The 21122-nt window shown below is 39.8% G+C and overlaps 1 protein-coding gene across 5 annotated transcripts in view; it reads right to left on the bottom strand.

Annotated features, from left to right (window-relative positions):
- The window catches only part of TAF2 (TATA-box binding protein associated factor 2), a 92887-nt gene that overhangs the window by 19035 nt on the left and 52730 nt on the right, over window positions 1-21122 (bottom strand). For 3 of the 5 annotated variants that reach the window (XM_018058151.1, XM_018058152.1, XM_018058155.1), the window contains 7 exons: window positions 20759-20898; window positions 16756-16825; window positions 13587-13696; window positions 6003-6232; window positions 4544-4699; window positions 3962-4067; window positions 1483-1605 (listed from right to left, as the gene is read on the bottom strand). In XM_018058151.1, the coding sequence (XP_017913640.1) occupies window positions 1483-1605; window positions 3962-4067; window positions 4544-4699; window positions 6003-6232; window positions 13587-13696; window positions 16756-16825; window positions 20759-20898 (935 nt within the window). Of the gene's footprint in view, window positions 1-1482; window positions 1606-3961; window positions 4068-4099; window positions 4700-6002; window positions 6233-13586; window positions 13697-16755; window positions 16826-20758; window positions 20899-21122 lie in introns of those variants that run through there. The other 2 variants (XM_018058153.1, XM_018058154.1) reach the window with 2 other exon arrangements.

The raw sequence follows: 21122 nt of genomic DNA, 5'->3' as shown, positions 1-21122 counted from the left end.
AATAGCTGTGAAAAGAAGAGAGGCGAAAAGCAAAGGAGAAAAGGAAAGATATAAGCATCTGAATGCAGAGTTCCAAAGAATAGCAAGAAGAGATAAGAAAGCCTTCTTCAGCGATCAATGCAAAGAAATAGAGGAAAAGAACAGAATGGGAAAGACTAGAGATCTCTTCAAGAAAATGAAAATGACAGAATGGCCCTGGACAGAGCACTCTGGGGCATATATCACAGCACCATCTTTCTGTATCCTTTCCTAGAGTAATGGAAACAAAAGCAAAAATAAACAAATGGGGCTTAAGGTTTTGCATAGCAAATGAAAAGACTACCTACAGAATGGGAGAAAATATTTGCAAACTATGTGACTGACAAGGGATTAATTTCCCAAATATACAAACAGCTCACATAGATCAGTGTCAAAAAAACTAACAGTTCAGTTAAAAAACCGGGCATAAAATCTAAATAGACACCTGTGTGAAAAAGACATACAGATGGCCAACAGGCACATGAAAAATGTTCAAGATCACTAATTATTAGAGACATGTAAATAAAAACTAAAATGAGGTATCACTCCACTCCAGTTGGAATAACCATCATCAGAAGTCTACATACATTAAATGCTAGAGAGGGTGTGGAGAAAAAAGAACCCTCCCACAGTACTGATGAGAATATAAATTAGTAGAACTACCATGGAGAACAGTATGGAGGTTCCTTAGAAAACTAAACAGAGTTAACATATGATTCAGCAGTCCCACTCCTGGGCATATATCTGGAGAAAAGCATAATTCCAAAAGATACATGCACTCCAGTGTTCATTAGCAACACTATCTACAGTGACTAAGACACAGAAGCAACCTAAGTACCCAGTGACAAATGAATGGCTAGAGACGTGGACTGCAATGGACCACTACTCAGCCATGAAAAAGAGCGAAATCATGCCATGTGCAGCAACACAGACGGCCCCAGAGATGGCCACACTGAGTGAAGGAGGCAGAGAGAGACCAATGCACGATATGATTCATGCGTGCGGTATATATACCGATACACCAATGAACTTATTCACAGAACAGAAACAGACCCACAGACATAGAAAACAAGTTTGTAGTTACCACAGGGGAAATGGGGGAAGGCAGAGACTAGGAGCGTGGGATGAACAGACACACTGTGACACAGAAGACAGATAACCGGCAAGGACCTACTGCGTCCACAGCACAGTGACCAACTCCCAGCACTCTCTAACAAGCCATACACTCTGGAGAAGAACGCATGTACATTTACCAGAAACAGTGTGCTGCACGTCTCTGAAGCTAGCAGAGCACTGCGGATCAAAAGTAATTCAAAAATATGCATGCAGCTTGTATTTGAAGAAAGAAGTCTGTTGGATAGTACCGTAATGAATGCCCTCAGAGCTGTAGTTTGATAAAGAAACTTTATGAAGCTCACAGCTTCGCTCTTGAGTAAAGTGATGACGACAGCAACTGTGCGTTACCTGTCCCCTTCCGTGGGAGCTCCATGTTCCACTGAGGCTTTGTGGTGGGCGTGCCGTCACAGCCTGCTGAGTGCTGGGGCGTCAGAGCAGATCGCGAGTTAGCTGGACGATATTTGGAGAGCCCTAAGATGCAAAAAGAGGAAAACCAGGGATTTCCTTCTTTACTTCCCCAAAGAAGAAAACAGTCTGCCTTAAAACCAGTCTCAGTTCAACAGTAAACTCTGATAATAAAAAGAACACTGCTTTCAAAGCTGCTGGAGCTCCCATCGGACCTGCTCCTTTGTCGGGGCTCTAACAGACTCGCGTCCGAGAAGAATGAACGTTCAGGAAGGACCGTCCACCTGGCTGAGCTGCTCAGCATGCAAACCAGAGCCTATGTTCTGGAGCAGAGCCGTGTCACGCGCGGTTTTTACTATTTATGTGGAACTTTGCATAGAGTTAAGCATGCCTGTTCTCCCCGAAATTTATTAATAAATTCCATTATAATATTTAACTAACAGATCAAAATAATCTAGGGATTATAAAGATATTTGAAACATGAAATGTTCTAATGGTGAAACATGAAGAGCACTGTCGTACCAGGATACCCAGGTTCCAATGCCAAATCATCCAAAAATTAGAGATCCAGTCCAGGTAAGACAGTTCTTTGTGTCTCATTTTCCTTTGTCAAATGGAAAACTGGATTTGGATCTAGCACTGAGTTGGCTATTACTTGGGTATGTCATCGAGGGCAAATTATTTAATATATCTCTGCTTAAATTTACTTATCCATAAATGGACAGAATAGAAAAATAATTGTTAATGATTTGATTATGATTATGAAAGCCAAAGAATTCATCATCTTTCAGTTTTCAAATAGAACCAGGTTCATATTCTCTCCGATGCCAGTTCTCAAATTCCACTGGTTCACCCCAGGTTACTAGAGAGTAAAAAGTAATTCAGGTCTTACAAACAAAACTAAACAAAAAACCAAACAAAAAGCATACCCCGGTGGGTAAGGGAGAGTTGCTCAAATATAACATGTTTTAAAAAAACCATTCAAACACAAAGATCACAAAAGATAACCACATCCAGCATGAAGTATAAATAGGATTTTCCAGTAAAAAGAAACAGGAATAGTACCTACTCCTAACACATAAAGAAAAACAGTCATATTCTTAATTAAAGAAATATATCATAAACTTGACTATAATGAGAATCATAATCAATAACCATCTAAAATGGTAATCATAGTTAATTATCAAGTTGCCACAATGGCAATAAAACAGCATATGGAGCACAAAGCATGATGGCAGACGTCGATGGATTACGGCCTTATGCAGCGATATGGGTGAGTGTCAGCAGCCTAACGTTCAGTGAAAAAAAGCCAAGTCATATTGAGAGTCACACAGTTTTCACATAATTCAAAAACTAAAGGCAAAGTAAACATACAGATCATATATCTGTGTGGTACACTGTACAGAAAAGCAACAGAACATTGAAGGAAAAACAGCTGAGACACCATTTACTTACTCGCAATGCACAGGTGAAGAGCATCAGGAGAGAGGCACAGAGAGTGGCCGGAGAATGGAGAATGCCGCGGGTTAGCGGTGGGTGGCGGGCCACCAAGACCTGCTTTACTACTTACTGTATTTCACAGCCACAAGCAAGTTACACCAAAGCTTCATTTTTGAAAACCTGAAAACGCTGATGATGTGAACTAGGCATAATCTCTTCAGAAAGCGTTATGGTGGTAACACCAAGAGCATGAAAATCCTCTGAAGATAAGCACCTTACAATGAAGCTAAAATTAACCTTTTTACCAAAAATATATTTAAGGGATTTATCCTAAGCATAATTTGACAAAAAAGGAGCTTCTGTATGAAGACACTCAGAGAGAATTACTTGCATAAAAATAAAATCTGAAACAAATGCCTGCCCACAGGGAAATAATAAGGTAAATTAAAGTGTATGAACTCAATACTGTCTCAGGTAATATTTTCAATAGAAAAGATTATGATGTTTGAGAGATGTATGCAAAAATCTATGATATGACAAATTACATGGAGCAAGCAGTCAAGAAAATAAAGTAGTTGCGTTTTGGGCTGCATTAGTTGTAGTCAAGAAGTTTTATATATAATTACAGTTGCATTATTTTTTAAAAAACAGATCTCTTATTTTGAGATTAAGTCTAAACTTCAAAAAGCAAAGAAACAAAAAACAAATTAAAGCTATTGGAGGGAATCTGATGAATGGATTTTTTCAAAAAAACAGATCTAGAAGTAAGCCAAATATTTAAAAAGAAACAAAACAAAGTAGAAAATCAAAAGAAATACTTTATTCCTTTGCTGATATGTGTTATCTGATACAGTCTAGCATTTCACACTGGCTGCCTCTAAACTTTACAGTTACTCTCTTGACAATAGAGCGACACCCCCTCAAACAGTGGCATCGAGCGGACTCTCTCCACCACCCGGGTGAACGCAGTACACCACCTTACCTGGAGTTGACGGCCTTTCAAGCATGTTTAGATGATGGGAAATGAATGCCTGGCTATCATGAACAGTATCCATGTCAATCTCTTCTTCCTCTTGAGAACTTGAAAACTGTAACACAAAACAAAAGAGGAAAGAAGCCACTGTATCACTTTCTGCCTGGATTTCTGCTCTCAGGAGAAGCAGCAGAAAAGCCGCAGGATACAGCCCCAAAACATTTAAAAGGAAAAGTAGTCTCCTTCCCCAAAAGCATTAAGAGAAAGAGAAGATGATGCGGCCCAGCCTCCAAAGAAGCTGACTGGGATGACTGAAGTGCACCAGCGGCTGAGGCCTGCCCTGCGCTGTGGCGAGAAGCAGTGAGCTGTGCAGGCTGTGCACACAGAGCTCCTCCCCCAGACAGAGAAGACGCGTGTGGCGACAGAAGTCTGACCGTCGGCTGGAGCGTCTTAGATGGACGTGTGAGTTCTTTTACGACTTAGGCTGTCCCACCTGTTCCTGCGAAGGGAAAGCCACTGCGAGTAGTCACAAGGGGGTAAAGAAGGTGAGCGCCCTACGCTGCTCATACAGGTGTAGCCTGTATGTCTTACTCTGATTTTGAGTTTGACTTTACTGCTATCCTCATTCTTCTCCAGTATTTGACCAGGCTCTAGTGGGGACCCCAGTGGTGTGTCAGCCTTCCTCTTCACTCCCTGCTGATGAGCTGACATATTACATGAGGCTTCCTTGGCAAGGTGATCATCTTCCTGTGGCAATATTCAAGATCAAAATTAGATTCCTAAAGACAAGTAGCTCATGTCATAGCTGAAAACTAAGACCTACAGCAACCATGCAGATTAGAACCTGCCCAGTGCCTGAAAGTTGTCAGCAACGGGCTAGAAACAAACCTCACCCGCCCCTGTCTGCTGGTCTTTCTGGGAGGAGAAGGGAGGTATGAAAGGGAACTTTTAAAACTTTCCCCAGAGCATATATCTTTTGGTGTCATTTTCTCCTCTTGTCCTAAAGACTCAAAGTATGAAAGTGGATAAATCAACATATATGGACAAGAATTATAAATATATTCATTTCCACTGGCTTATAAACAGATACAAAAGAGCTCTTTAACGAGACTTTTTTTTTTCCTATGAAAAGATTTGTCTTACTTTTTCATAACCCGAACTCTAAGATACATTTTAAATTTACAAAAATAAGTATGATTATATTTCAGAAAATCTAGGTGAATAACTTCTTTTAAAGGACTACTACTAACTAGCATAAAGAGAATTTTAAGTTTTAAAGTGTCAAGACACCAGTAGGGCATTGCCAGGCAAGTGATCTGGTCTAAACATCGGTGAACAATGAGGCCTGAAGCACTGGGGATGCTGTGTCACCAATGAGCAAGAGGCTCCTGGAAAACGTCCTTTAAATTACAGTATGAAGGTCTTTCTACAATAAAGTCTCATAATTTCATAATGCATAGTTGGAAATAAAAGATTTTGTAAAAGCAAACACATACATATATACATAAACTAAAAAACACATAACGCATTTCTCCTCCCCCAGTGAGCAGCTTACATGTTCACTGGGCCATTCATCATTATCCACTTATTTACTAATGATTCAATAAGCAGTTGTCAGGCACTTCTCAAATGTTTAGAATGAGGCTATTAATGCAAAGTAGCAAAAAAAGAGATAAAAGTCAAGGTCCTGTGTTCAAAACAGCCTGCCACGACAGTGTACAGACAAGTTCGGTTAATACATAATTGGTTGAATGTTCAATTTTCTACTACTCAAAGGAGACACTTTATGCTCAAGCACCGAAAGTCACTGTCATCACAAGAGCAGTGAGTGGCCTGGCGTCACAACATCTGCACGCTGCCGTTACGCAGCCGTCAGCAGCGCTCCAGAAACCATCAAGTGCTAAGACAGTGTCAGCCAGCACTTCTTAAAATGGTGCGAGAAGCTGTGAGTGGCTCTAAAATCCTCTAGCTCTAAAGAAACAATTCTCTTCTTTGGAGCTCTACATAATAAAACTATTGCTACTTTTTCCACATGGTGTGTGCTTCTTACAGGGTTCTGGAATCCAGCTAGCTGTGCGTGGCTGCTTGGGTTCACTGCAGCTTCTTGGTTGCCTGCTATGGCCTCTGGAATGATGGTTGGATTCAAGACAGCTTTTTTCTCTTTCAAATTAAGGACCAAGCCAAGTTCTGGCAAGGGTAAGCAGGAAGGTCTACTGAGGCCAAAAAGCGTGAAGTACAAGTCCACAGCCCCACACCGCAGCCTCCAGTCGTGTGAAGTGCCTAGGAAGTAATCAACAGCAGTAACAAAAGGTCAGTGTGCACATCTATCCATACATGTTCAGATGTCCAGAACCTGTACAAACGGAAGGGAAGAGAGGATTATGACGCCTAAAAGGAGCCGCCTACTGACGAAGGCCCCAGTGGCAAGCCTTCTACTGTAAAGATGCTTCCTACCTTAACATCAGGTACCTACACACTGTCACAAAAACCATAAATGTTTCAAGGAAATACTGAATTTTACAACTGAAAAAATCTAATTATTTCATTCTCCTATGAAATAAAAATTAGACACCTACCACATGTAAAATCTGAAAGTAATAAATCTGAGCACTGGAATTTGTTTCCAGGAGTAGCGTTCATGAGGCTACTCCTCATGAACGTTCACGGTGTGCCATCTTCGTAACATGCTATTAAAGAAGCAAGTCAGACAAGGCGAACAGGGAAAGAAAGAGTGTGGAGCAGTCAACCAAGGAGGCGGAATTAAAAGGAAGATTTAAAGCCAGAAAAAAAAACCACTATTTTTGGAGTATTAGACTTATACTGGGCTTTCCTGGTGGCTCAGATGATAAAGAATCTGCCTGCAATTCAGGAGACCTGGGTTCAATCCCTGGGTTGGGAAGATCTCCTGGAGAAGGGAATGGCAACCCACTCTAGTATTCTGGCCTGGAGGATTCCGTGGACAGAGGAGCCTGGTGAGCTAGTCCATGGGGTCCCAGAGAGTCAGGACTGGCCCACATTCATCCATTCTCTGTTCACCTGGTCCAATTTTCTTCTTTAATAGCATGTCAGGAAGATGGCACACCAAGAACCGTCACAAACCCTGCTGAACGCTATACTGGAAACGAACTCTAATGCTCAAATTTACTACTTTCAGATTTTAAATATGGTAAGAAACCCTATTTGAAACAACACAATTCTAACCTAGATTTATTGCAGAAGAAGTGTTTGTTCAAAACCTACATATTTGTGCTCTTCAAAAAGCAGCAAACCACAGGGATGGCCACAGGCTGGTAACGGAGATGGGGACATGTACTGGCCAGAGGAGGACTGCATCTGCAGAAACTCAGCCCAAGGCGGCCGAGAGACTTCTCAGCTTCTCTGATGAGTATCCCTGTTTTCACCTCCGAAATCAGGGTTGTGGTCTCAGAGGATACCTCACCCCACAGCAATGGCAGACCAGAGCATGGGAACGCCAGAACTCTTCCCACTTGCCTTTCAGTCCCCCAGGGGGACGTTCCAGGTAGACACTGCCACCACACAGCACTGCCAAGATGAGATTATCACCTAGGGTTAGATAATGACTATGGTTTCTAGCCAGAATTTAAAATGACCTAGATAATTTAAAACGGGTGAGAAGAAATATTCTTCTAGACAAGAAAAATAAACCATATAAATAATTTTGGCCAAGAACTAGGGTTTCAGAAGACTACCACAACGTTTTAAAAAAGAGGAACTAAAAGGAAAGACATTGCTACAGTGAATTCAGGACTGTTAATTATATTAAGTTTTGTGGTTTTCAACAAATATTAGAATAAATAAATAAATTGCAATCAAGTAATGATTTTGATGAGATATACTCTAACAGACCCTGGGTCATGCAGATTCCCTAGAGAAGGAAATGGCAACCCACTGCAGTATTCTTGCCCAGAAAATCCCATGGAAAGAGGAGCCTGGCCGGCTACAGTCTGTGAGATGGCAGAAGAGTCGGACATGATTTAGCAACTAAACAGCAACAGTAACAGGTACCTGTCATATTAACTAGGTGCAAGGAAAACCCACATGGGTGTGTCCTTTCAGTTGTCAGAGGAGTTACAATTTTACAGAGTTCACACTATATATACTACTCTGCATTAGGCACTTCGCACATCAGGAAACAGCTGTCAGTCTTCCTTGAGACATCTTCAATTCTGCTACCATGTGGTAAGCTAACAACAGATACACAACACTGCTGGGAGCAGAGAAAGAAGCAAGAGTTCTGAGAAGCACGAGAGAAACCAGAAACGGGAACAGTGCAGAGTGAAGGGAAGGAGTTTACACTAGAAACCCATTTCCTTCTCTGGAATATCCATACCTGGACACTTTAATGGACTGAAACTACCCCATGTCTTGGGGGCTCTCGTTACCCTCCTCCTCAATGTTTTTCACACATGGAAAGGTTCCACAAACGACAAGGATCGGATTCCTGGACCTTCATCACAGAGGCTGGAGGGACTCAGCCCTCTGAAGAACGGAATGAAGGCTGCCGAAACAGCAAGCCCTCCATGTCTACCACTCAGGGGCAGAGCAGGAAAAGACGGCCATCTCAGACACTCTATCAGTAAAGAAACCAGAACGGCTTAGGGTGCATTTACAACTGGAATAAGGCTAAACCTTGAGGGTGAAGATTGCCCAGTTATGTCGACTGCAAATAATGAGTCTGGAATCTTCAAATACTGCAGATGACTTCGAAACCAGTCATGCAACTCAGTATGAACTCTTAAAAAGTGTTTTTAAAAGAAGCATTATCTCAGTTTTAAAAAGCAGGTGGGAAATGTATGTTCTGGTGAGTGGGGGCACCCTGTTTCCTGAGGGTCAGCTAAGGACCATGAGACGGCACGGGGCATGAAGGCTGCTGAGCGTCCCCAGCCCCTAGAGCAGGCGCGCTGTTACTTTGTGTTTCTGTGTGGGCTTTGGGTTTGGGCTGGTAAAGGTTTCGGCAGGCCTTTAATCTGCATGGAGGAAGCAGCACTACTCTATTCTTACGGGAGGACCTTTGCCAGGGGGCCGGCGTCAGGAACTCCGCCCATGGCAAAGGTCATGAGGAACGAGGTTTGGCATACGCAAAGGCGTGATCAAGCCTCAGGAAACCCCCTGTTCCCGAGCATCTACCCCAAAACCAGAGTCTGTCTTATGCTCTCACCTACACCTCTGACTTTACAGGGGGCTCTCCCCCAGAACCGTTTCTCTCAGAGAAGGAGTAAACGTGCAGCTCCAAGGCAATAAAAATTCCCGGGTGTGACAAGAGTGTTTCAGCTTACGGACTCCTCTGAAGGTTATCTAGCCCGCCTGTATAGGTTTGTCCGGCCACATGTGACTGTTTACAGCCTCCCACCCTGAGAGGCACGAGATGTTTTAGACTTACTAAAGGCAAATTCTTTTGGGGAGGTGGAAATTATTAGTATAGTGGGTTGGTTAGGAATTATATTGGTGAAGGGTTTTTCATTTGTTGTGCCAATAATTGCTGCTAATTCCCTACCCTGGGTGGGACAAGGGTGTCTCAGGTCAAACCTCTCTGCTGACAGACTAGCTTGTGTGACAGGATTATCCATACTGCTGCCACTAGGCACATGATTGTTTACCACCTCTCAACCATAAACAGCACAGAGAGTTTCGGAGTATTTTGAGAGTCTTAATTAGCATAGGGCTTTTCTTCTTGTTGAGTCAATGATTGCAGCCAGGCCTCCATATCCTTAGGCACCTGGGAATATATTAATCAATGTATTTGGAATATAGCAAGGGAAATATAGTAGTTTTTAAGGTTAGCAATACTAGACTTTTTGAGTTAATGGATTTTCTCTTTTATAATAGATCACTGTACTTTGTTATAAATCACTGTGTCCTTGCTATGTAAGAATGTAACTTTATCATATCTTAAGACTAAATAGATCTTAAGGGGAGCATTGGTGAAAGGATTTTCATTTGTTGGGCTGATGTTTGCTGCTAAATCTCCATATTCCCTGCCCTTATAATGAATATAACTAGCACACAAGAGAAATAAGCATTAATCTTTAAGCATATAGGAGAAATAAGTATTAACCTTTAAGATTAATCATGTTAACCTTGGGTTAAATAAATTCCTTTCTTGATTGTAACTCACTACACCCTCACCCTATAGGAATGTAACTTTATTTGGAGGGTGGTGCCTGGTTTAAGAAAAAACACCCTTGGAAAAAATAAGTTTTTGGTTATCAGAAAGAAAGGATCATAAAATCCCTAAGACCTTTTTATGTGAAGCACCTGATTTTGATAAAGGTCAGGACTGCTGACCCCCGCGTGACTCTGTATTCATCCCTATGTGTAACAAAAGGTATATAAGCAAACCCCAAAATAAAGAAATCGGATCAGTTTCCGGAAAGACTGATACCCCCATGTCGTTTCTTTCTTGCTCCCTGTTTCTCTAGCTGAATTCCCATCTGGAGCATGGATGCTATTCCACGCAAACCAAGTTATTCAGCCTCTTTTTCTCCACTAATTTTCCTACTACACTATCCGTTTCTAATCTCTCATATATCTGTAATTAAATATGTATTTTTCTAAAGACGCCGACACTGTCCCCACCTTCGAATTCCCCGGACCTACCTAGGCTGGACCCCGGCAGACCTTGACTGCACCTGAGTTATAAATATTACAACTTAAGGCTGACAGGATGGAGCTAAAAAATAAGCAGTGCTTCTGTTAAAATTGTAAAACAAAAAAAAAATGAGAACGTTGTATTTCAAAACCATGGAATAAAGTCTTAGAATGGCTGTCACTTTACAGCGGCAGTGAGCGGCAGAGTCAGAAAGACGGACGGGAAGACCGGGACAGAGCTGGCCGCGCGGCGTCATGCCCGTGGAGCCTGCTGTGCGCACTCTCAAGCTTCTGCCGTCAGTGCGGGATGACGAGTTTACTGCAAAATGTCCTCGGGCTTCCCTGGCGGTCCAGGGGTTAGGACTTTAAGCTTCCACTGCAGGGTCATGGGCTCAATCCCTTGTCAGGGAATCAAGATTTCATAAGCAAGGAAAAGAAAAATGTCCTGAAAATGGTGTCTTGATCAGCTTTAAAAGCAATCACCTCAGAAAATGAAGGAATGATCTTTTCTAAGATCAGGTTCGTGAGGATTTGTCTCAGACACTTTCTGATTTGAGCAGAGGCCATCTGCCCTGAGCACTGCCTCTCTGGCTCAGGCAGGCAGGGCAGGTCCCAAAGCTTGACCCCGAATGAGAATACAAGGCAGCCTGCTACCTGGGGGAGAATCAAGAGTCAAGGCGGGGCGGGGGTCAGGGAGGGTAGGTACAGGAGCATTCCTTGCCATTTAAGTGATTGAGTTGGGAGGGGTAGCTGGCAGATTAAATAACAGTCTTCAGAATGCTGCAACTGAGTAAAAACCAGCAACTCTCTCAGGCAATCCTCTAATCAGTCTTCCCTGTCTAATGCCCAATGTTCTCCAAAAACATTAAAAAGAAAAAAACAAAAAACCTTCTTAATTATTTGAGCCATTCCCACTGTTCATACTGTTCTGTTCCCATTTATTTATACATCTGAAGAACAAGAGTAAAAAACTGTTTATGCCAATGGCTTCACTGATCTGTTCTGTTTAGATTATTAGCACAGAGAATTCCAAACCAAAGCAGTAACTGTACTTTATTCTGAACACTAGCAATAATAAATACTAGACATCAATCAGAGCTTGAATTTGTATAACCACAATCTTCCAAAGGAGTTCAAACGTTTTAACACAGATTATCCCATTAATCTTAAACATACACTTATTCTGCCCATGAAACCTTCCCTAAGAAGTGACATGCGACTTCTTCGTACTTCATTATGACTGTCTGTCAAGCTGCACTCCCTCACAATCATGGAATCCTGCATTCTTGGTAAGAATATACTCAACACAGTACAGTTCATGTCCCATGCTCGTGCTGCTGCTGAGCCGCTTCAGTCGTGTCCGACTCTGTGTGACCACATAGATGGCAGCCCACCAGGCTCCCCTGTCCCTGGGATTCTCCAGGCAAGAACACTGGAGTGGGATGCCATTTCCTTCTCCAATGCATGAAAGTGAAAAGTGAAGTTGCTCAGTCATGTCCGACTCTTTGCGACCCCATGGACTGCAGCCTACCAGGCTCCTCCGTCCATGGGCTTTTCCAGGCAACGATACTGGAGTGGGTTGTCATGTCACATTTTAACTGCTGAATGATCCTTTACAAGTTCCTGAATTGTGTGCTCATTTCTTGGATCTAAATGATGGTAATCGGAACATCCTTTTAGGTAACCACAAATAGCAAAATACATCATGTGAACCCCAGCAATCATTCTTCTAGGTACCAGGGAAAACATGAGAATAATAATTTGGCAATAATGATATAAACTGGGTTATGTGCTATTCTATAAAGATTTTGAGGACAAGGGCCATTTTATTTTCAATTTTATATTTCAATGAAATATCTACTATGGTGCCTTTACTTGAGGGTACTGTACTATGATTATGAAACTCAGGGACACAAGGCATACAGCCGCTTAACATTTCAATGTTAGTAAATAAAATAATTTTTGAAAAAGAATCAGAACTTGTTATCTAGGTGGGATTCAGTGAAGTAGTCACTAATGAGATAGGCAAGCAAGTTATCTTCCAATACTTCAGAGAGAAGGTAAAGCGGAGTATTTATTAGAATGAATGCCCGCTGCTCCCTCACCATCTATCTGTAGCAACTTCTCTCTAAGCCAAACACTTTCAGCCTAGCTTTAGATTGAATTTTAAATCAAAACCAATATTACAATTTCAACATATCGGAGATATAAGGCAAATTTTCTTTACGTATGTATCATAGTTACAATCCTACAGGAAAAGGTTAGTGATTCAATTAAACAGCAACGTCAAAGAATATGAACAATTTACAAAGCAGAAGCTACAGATAAATCGCCCAGACATTAGAGGCGCTCAACGCAGTGTCATTAGCATGTTAGCCTAACAACCTTTCCGAGCACTTAGTATGAACTAGTTACTGCACTTGATAAATAATCACTCATTTAATTTTCAGTTTGCAGAAGTACCTCTATTTTAAAATGAGAAATTCATGGGCTTAGACAAGTCACACTGAGAGCAAGTCATTCAGCTGAGGTTTAATCCTCAGCACACTGGTTTCAGAGCTCATGCCTAGGAGCACTGACCGCCTCCTGACTGCACTCAGATAATGTAAATTAAAACCGTGACGATGAGATGCCATGGTCTCCGCAGCGCAGAAAGCTAACACTATATACCGCCCTGAAAAGGGTCTGCGAGGAACTGGTTACCTCTGGGAAAGGCCACTTAGGAGGACTAGCGAAACGAGAAAGACTTATTTTCAACCCTCTGTAACCTTCTGAGATAAAATAACAGTAATACTGTGCAAGTTCATGTTGACAGCTCTTTAAACATCTGAGACACTTTCACTAAATTGGTATTTTCGTTTCCTCAACTACCCTGTGGGGCAAGGTGTATGGCTATGCCCTTAGCAAATGTTATCACAGCCACCACTGTAAAGGCAAGTACGGTAAGCGGTCTCCTTAAAAAAAAACCAATAAAATGAAAAACTCCAATAATAAAAAGCTTTTTTAAAAGCCACTGCTCTCTTACCAGAATTCATAAGTTTCCAAAGTTGATCTACCAAAGCTTCATTGCATAAGGGAGACTCCATGCTCTTAGTAAAGGGTGGGTTTTTAGTCAACATATTTAGAATTTTATGTCTGAAAGATAAAGAAAAATTAAATTTTTGCTAACCGTGAAATAAAAACATTTGAAAACTATCTCAAGTTTCTCCATCTTATTTTATCCCCTCTCTTCTTAGACTAACGACTTTCTCAAACATTTAAAAGGGATTCAACAGCTTCAAGTTTTTTTCTACATACAGTTGTCACTACAGAGATAAAATCACTTTTCTTTAACATATGAATTAAGTTAAACATATATATGATTAGAAGGGGCAAATATATAATAATACATATAATATACATAACAACCACTTGCTTAACACATATTTAATTAACCATATACAAAGCATCATACTAAATGCTGTCCATACAGCGGCAAAAGATGACACAGTCTCTGTCTTTTTAAAATTTATGTTCCCATGGGGGAGACAGCAGGTTAAAAAAAGCTATAAAATTAACATTTATATACACGGGTAAAGGAACAACTGTAGGAATTTATGGACAAGTATTACTTGATGAACCTAACCTGGAGCAGGGAATCAAGAAGGTATCCTTATAGAAATGATGTTCAACTTAGCTCTAAAGAATAAAGGGGTAATTACAAGTAATTAGTTTCTTTTCCTCCAAATTTTAAGGTTTCAGCCCCCAAATTCTGCAGAGCTTTATCTAACTCTAGTGATCTATCTAAATCAGTAACCCTAATATATATAATAACATAGAATTTTTAATGTTAAAAGAGAGAAATTTTAAAAATCTGTATTTTTTAAAAGGATCAGTTCTTATTAAAGGCCATTTTACTATTAGGAGTTTAAAAATCAACCAAAAGCCATAAAAATAAAATGCTGTATTTGAGGCAGGAGAGATGAATGTCACTGATGTTAAGAGAGACAGAAATAGCAGAAATAGAAATGTTTGCCTATCTTTAAGACTAAGAATCCTATTCCATTAACAGCAGAACACAGCAGTTCTATATGATGGTTACTCTGTGAGTGTAAATAATAGAACAGATTGGAGGTTGTCAGAGGGGGTGGTGGTGACACGTGTGAACGGGGTCAAAGGGTACAAATCCCCACTTATCTTATGAAATAAGTCATGGGGGGATAATGTATAGTATGGTGACTACAGTTAGTAACGACTGTGTTGCATATTTGAAAGATGCTAAGAGAACAGATCTTGAAAGTTCCTATAAGAAAAAATACTTATAATTATGTATGGTAATAGATGTTAACCAAACTTATGATGGTGATCATTTTTCAAAATATACACATAATCAATATGCTATGCACCTGAAACTGTCAATTATGCCTCAATAGAGACAGACAGGAAGGGAGGGAGGAAAGAGAAGGTAACGATGATAGGGAGAAGGACAAAGTTTCTATTCAAAGTATAAAAACCACAGAAAATACAGCGACTGATGTCCCAAGACACCAAATAACACACGTACAATGCCGCTAATGTGGTAACACTCCTATCCTGTAATCATTCACTGCTATTAAAGCTTTTTAACGATGTGCTGAACTTTTTAAACTGTAACTATGAGCTAGATGATATGAAGTAAAGCCTAAGAGGCTCCCTATTGCTGATATAAATAAGCCATATTGATTATGAAGTAAACATGTCAAATATAATCATGAATATATCTTTAAATAGATTTTCAGTTCACAGTATAAATAAGTGCTCTTGAAACTTGAATATTAAAAGCTCCACAACATTTCAAAAGCAATCTGATTGTATAGTATCTAATTTAGAAATACAACTTCAAATATTATATAAAATGGTCTTCAAAACGCAGTTTTGAGATCTCAGAAGTGCCTTAATGTTAGTTCCTGATGTGACTTGAAAACATAAATGAACACATGATAAGCTACATTTATAATTTCTGTCCCTACTTGCTATTACCAGCATCTTATAAACTTTCAAATGCATGAGTGCTACTAGAGAACAGACGAGGCTGGCTTCCTGCCGACTCTCTTTCATGTAAGCATGTACTTCAGAACGGTGATTATGAGATTTTTATCCACATCAACCTGATCCTTCATATATATATCAATCCAAGGACAAATTATTTCAAATACAATTCAGATCACAAATCAAGAACCATGAAATAAAAACAGCAAAACTGTACAAAGAATATTTTTTAATAAGCATTGCTTAAAAGATTGAAATACACAGGTGCCTTAACCAGGAACCTACTACAGCTAACCTGAAAGACCTGCTGCTCAAAGACCTCTCCGTTAGGAGCCGGAATCGCCTGCGCATGCCTCACATCCAGACGGATTTCAGTAAGGTCAAAAGGCAGAGTGCACCTGTGTGCCTTTTCAGAAGAAAATGCCTGCCAGACGATGTGCAACCTGGAGCAGGACGATGCTGCTGGGTCTATGTTCCTGTTTCTAGTTGGAATGGCTAAAATCTAAATTACTTTTCACCTTTCAAATTTCATTTTATGCAATTGAATTATTACAACAAAAGAACACAAATTTGAGTCTATTAGGTATAAAGAAAGGAAGACAGAAATAGTAAAAAGTTTTAATCCTGCTCAAATACACTATAAATATCCTACTTTGCAAAAGAAAGCAGCAGAAATGAACAAAATGAAAAGAATACAAAAATGAAAATAGTTACTAAGTCAGGACTGGAATTTTAATTTCCCTTATTTTCTAAATTTTTAACAATGTTGTATTATAGTTTTTTATCTTAAATCCATTTATTAAAAATTAGGATTTTATTTGGGCAAGAAAAGGAACAAATAGGACACACCAAAACACTGCTCTTATTTACTTTTAAAATAGTGTATCAATTGATAAGGAGGTTTTATGATTTTTTTGATACATAAGGAATACCCCATGTGTATTAAAAAGGGTTACATAAGGTTTTCTTTAAATTACAATAGAAATCATGTGTAAAATTCAGGGAATTAACTTACTATATCTTTTAAAGTATCTTTCCAAAGGCAAACCAAATAGAAAACGACATGAGTACCAGGATAAGGTACTCCTATATTTTCAAAAACTAAGACTTAACTCCATGTCTAATTTTCTGAAATTACTTACTTCATGATTTATAAAAACAAAATATTATAGCACAAAAAAACTAACCTTACATAGGGTACAGGGTCATTCTGAATCATGTTAAGTAGCCACTGTAATTCTTCATAACTCCTGTCCACTGAAAATAAAAACAGGGAAATGTATTTGTTGTTAATTATAACAAATAAAACAAGTGACAAACAAGGAGTCCACACTCACTATCTAGGACTCTGTCTCAGCCAGATTTCTAATTAGAAATGAGGGACGCAGGCGATCTCTTACGCTTCTACTGCAGCAGGCTACTTTGCAAACTTTACAAGTATTGTGCTATCTATGCAGTCAAAACGTAAAAAACAGGACCAAGAGTGTATTTTCCACTTAGGCTCAAATCAATGGCCAATACAACATAAAACAAAAGTGTCATTTATTAGAGCCCTAAATCAGAGATGAATAACTCTAAGGGGAAACGTGTTTAAACAGAAGTGTTTCTAGGTGCTCAGATAAGATTATAGAGCTTTGCTATTCAATGGTGTCTCAGTTGAATCACACAGTGAACTGCTGCTGCCCAAGTGGTTTCTTTCATTCAAGAGCAGCCTTAACTTTTCAGCACAACATAAAAAAACAGCTGTAAAACCAGTACTATAAGTATAATTAACTTTAACAAAATTCACTAGCTATTTCCATTTACCTTTTCAAAGAGTAGTATATCTATGATTTGAAAACCTTTATTTTCAGAATTTAATTTCTAATATTTTTCCATTCCTTTCCTCTTCTAGTGAACTGGATTTATGGTACACCTTTAAACATCTTTCAATTAAATCATACTTAAATATTAACATTCTACTTGATTTCAGGTAACGCTAATTAATGAAAACTTCCTCTTCATGAGACAGTGAACATTATTTGAATACCTTGGCTGGGAATAATGGCCTATTTAGTGAATCTCAAAATTTCCAGATTTCACAAATTGGTAAAAGTCAAAATAAAACGGAAAACTGACATAGGATTAAATTTTTTTCTTGCTAAGAAATACATAAAAAACATTATCTTTACCAGCATTCTTTGAAAAAAAAGGAAATTTTAACCCTAGACAAAAGGGAAGAGCAAACGACAGCCTTTGTTAAACTTGGGCCAACATGTACAAGCCACACACTATTGTTCTTACCTGTTATAATTTCCCCTGAGAAGCAGTGTTCCTATTGAAATTTACACCAAAATGTAAGGATTTGCCTATATTTTCTTCTACTTAATGTGTAAAATTTAAGCAATCCTCTCTTTACACAGTTAGATAAGAAATTACCATAACTTCTTTATTCCCCACATTTTAGTATAACCTGGAACTTTAGATTTATGTATTTCTTATATTTGCATATTATTTTTTAAGAACTATGTTTTGAAATTTGCATTAAATTTTACATGTTAACAAGAATTTAAGCTTAGCTCTTTAGTTTACAGGCACAGATGCCCGGCATTTCACTGGGAATTTCCTATCACACTCTCTTCAGTCTTGAGTTATTATTCTGGCTCACCTCCAGATCAGCTGAAAAGCATTTTGGGAAAAATCTTTCCAGCACTCCAAGGCACGCAGAACTTGCCCGGCCAGGGGTCAAGCCTGTGCCGCCTGCACCGAGGGCGCGAATGGGGGCCACGGGGCCACTGAAGCAGCCCAGGGACTCTATTGTTAAAAATGTTACATACAGGATACGGTCTTCCAGGCCTCCAAGGGTACATGAATAACAGTCTAGCAAAGCAGAGAATTCTAGATCATAATTTTCCCTAGACGTTATGTTGGCCTGTGCTGTCTTTTGAATTCTTCATACTCTGAAGAATTTATAGGCTACATTATTCTTTTACCTTGTACAATAAACGGGTTCTGACGCTTCTAGGAATAGTTCGAAATTTACAGACTTTTTCTTAATCTTAAAATTTTAAATTTCATCAGATTCTAGCTTAGGTCAGTTCATTTACACTCTTTCAAAGTATCCTATTATTTCTTGGATAATAGGATATAATATATCCTATTATTTTCTTCCACCTATTATTCTTCATGACAATTAAAAAAAATATTTTATCTCCTTAACGTACTTTCCACTCTGTATTTTTGACAATGTTCTGAATATGTAATATTCCCTTATTCACTTTTTTCCTTCTTTTTTTTTCCGGCTTCACGAAGCCTTGTTTACCCCCCTCCTGAAGCCCCCAAGTGACATCTACTCCCCCTCCGTATTTATTTACTGGCTGTGCTGGGTCCCCGCCGTGGCATGTGAGATCCAGCTTCCTGAGCAGGGATGGAAGCTAGGCCCCTGGGCTAGGAGCACGGGGTCTCAGCCTCTGGACCGTGGGGGAAGTCCCTGACTTGCCGGGAGCCAGCACAAGTCCGGCCCGTGGCAAAGGTCATGAGGTTAAGGGGCCCGACAGGCAAAGGCGAGTCGGGCCTTAAGGGAGCCTCGCTGGATCTGCTCGAGCATCTGCCTCAAAACCAGTCTGCCTGCTTTACTGTGTTATGCCTTCCACCAGCTCCTCTGACATTAACAGGGGGCTGTCCCCCCACCACCTTTTTCTGGAAAAAGTTAATTTAGAGCTTTTATATAATAAGTCTCCTGGGCATAAAAAGAGTGTTTCAATCCAAAAACCCCTCTGATGGCTTTCTAGCCTGCCTGCCGGACTCTTACAGCTGTGCATGTGATTGTTTGCAGCCTCTTGACCGCAAGACGCACAGGAAGCTTAAAACATCCTAGGAATGTAGGGGCTTCCGAGGAGTCAAAATCATTAGAATAGGACTGATTAAGGGTTTCATTTGTTGAGCCAATACTTGCTGCCAAGTTTTATATCTTTTATTTGTAGATATAGTTGGTATACAGAAAAACAGGTAGTAGCCCTGGCATTAGCAACACTAGATCTTTGAATTAAGTACTTTCTTTGTCATAACCCACTGCATCTTTGTTCTACAGGGATGTAACTTTATTTAGTGCTTTGAGGGTGATGCAGATTAAAGAAAAAACACTTCAAGGGAAAATGAGTTTTCTGGTTGATAGACATTATCTAGGAAAAGAGCCATAAAAATGTTAACAGGCCCCCTGGCCAGAAGATGATGTAAAACTACCTAAGACCTTCTGTATACGGGAAGGTATGCAAAAAGAAAGCCTGGTCTCAATAAGGGTCAGGACTGCTGCCCCTGCATAACTGCATATTCCATTATTTCTTTATGTACAACTTGGGATATATAATATATAAGCTGCTTTTGAAAATAAAGTTGGGGGTCTGGCACCGATGCTTGGCTCCCCCATGTCGTCCTTTTCTCCCTTTTCTGGCTGAATTCCCATCTGGAGGGTGGAGGCTCACTGTGTCTACTTATTTGTCCTGGCTTCTAAGACCCACTCGAGAGGGAGCCCAAGGCGGGGCACCCTCCACTATTCAAGCGGGTGCCGGTGGCCTGCGTAGGTGGTGCCAACTCCTTGTCTTGGAGTTTTATCGGTTTTCCACGTAAACCAAGTTATTCAGCCTCTTTTCTCCACTTATTTTCCTACTACACTATTTCCTTCTGATCTCCCTCCATATCTTTAATTAAGCAATTAATTCCTCAGACGCTGACGCCGTCCCCGCTTCGAATTACCCTGGATCCACTGAGGCTGGACCCCAGCACCGACTGTTAGCTTTCCTTCGACTTTTGCAGAGAAAACTTCTGACACGTACAAAATGTTTTCTTGAATCCTTATATAATTAGAAATTTCTTCCAAGGTATCTTGAAATAACATGTTGATTAAGGCTACAGAATGATGCACAGACTTTTCAGAAAGACCAAAGGTATCTATTTTATTCTACCTATTTTATGCCATCCAGCCATCTCATCCTCTGTCGATTTAATATCTATTTTAAATTTTATCTATTTTATTCTTTTCTCCCATTTACAAGTTCTTATATGAATTCTATATTTACCAAAAATTATAAATCAGTGAGTTAATTAAAAATCAAGGTATCTGTATGCACATACTATGAAAATCCTAACGATTAAATAATAAATAGTAAACCATTCTTTCTAAAATGATATAAGCATACATTTCTGAAGCATTACCTTTAGTGTAATCAACCACCGCTTCCAAAGCTGCTATTCTGATGTCCACAAAGTGGCCATACTCTGCATAAGATCTGAAGAGAGACGGGTCACTGGGCACATGCCCGTTCTTCTGAAGCACTCGTATGGCTCTCAGACAGCTGGGAGAATAGCGTTTATAGTTAAACACTTTTGTTACAGTACTCTGAATTAAACTTATTTCCTAGGAATTTAAAATAATCTGTAACAATAAACTGAAAAACTGATGTAATCTGAATCCTCTTTTTAATTTCTGAACACTCAGCTTTTATAATCACCCTAAAAAACTCTACCTTGTAGCTCAGTTGGTAAAGAATCCGCCTGCAATGCAGGAGGCCCGGGTTCA

Source organism: Capra hircus, chromosome 14, assembly GCF_001704415.2.
Source record: "Capra hircus breed San Clemente chromosome 14, ASM170441v1, whole genome shotgun sequence".
NCBI classification, from domain to species: domain Eukaryota; kingdom Metazoa; phylum Chordata; class Mammalia; order Artiodactyla; family Bovidae; genus Capra; species Capra hircus.
The sequence above is the reverse complement of the archived record's forward strand: the minus strand, read 5'-3'. Positions and strand labels throughout refer to the sequence as shown.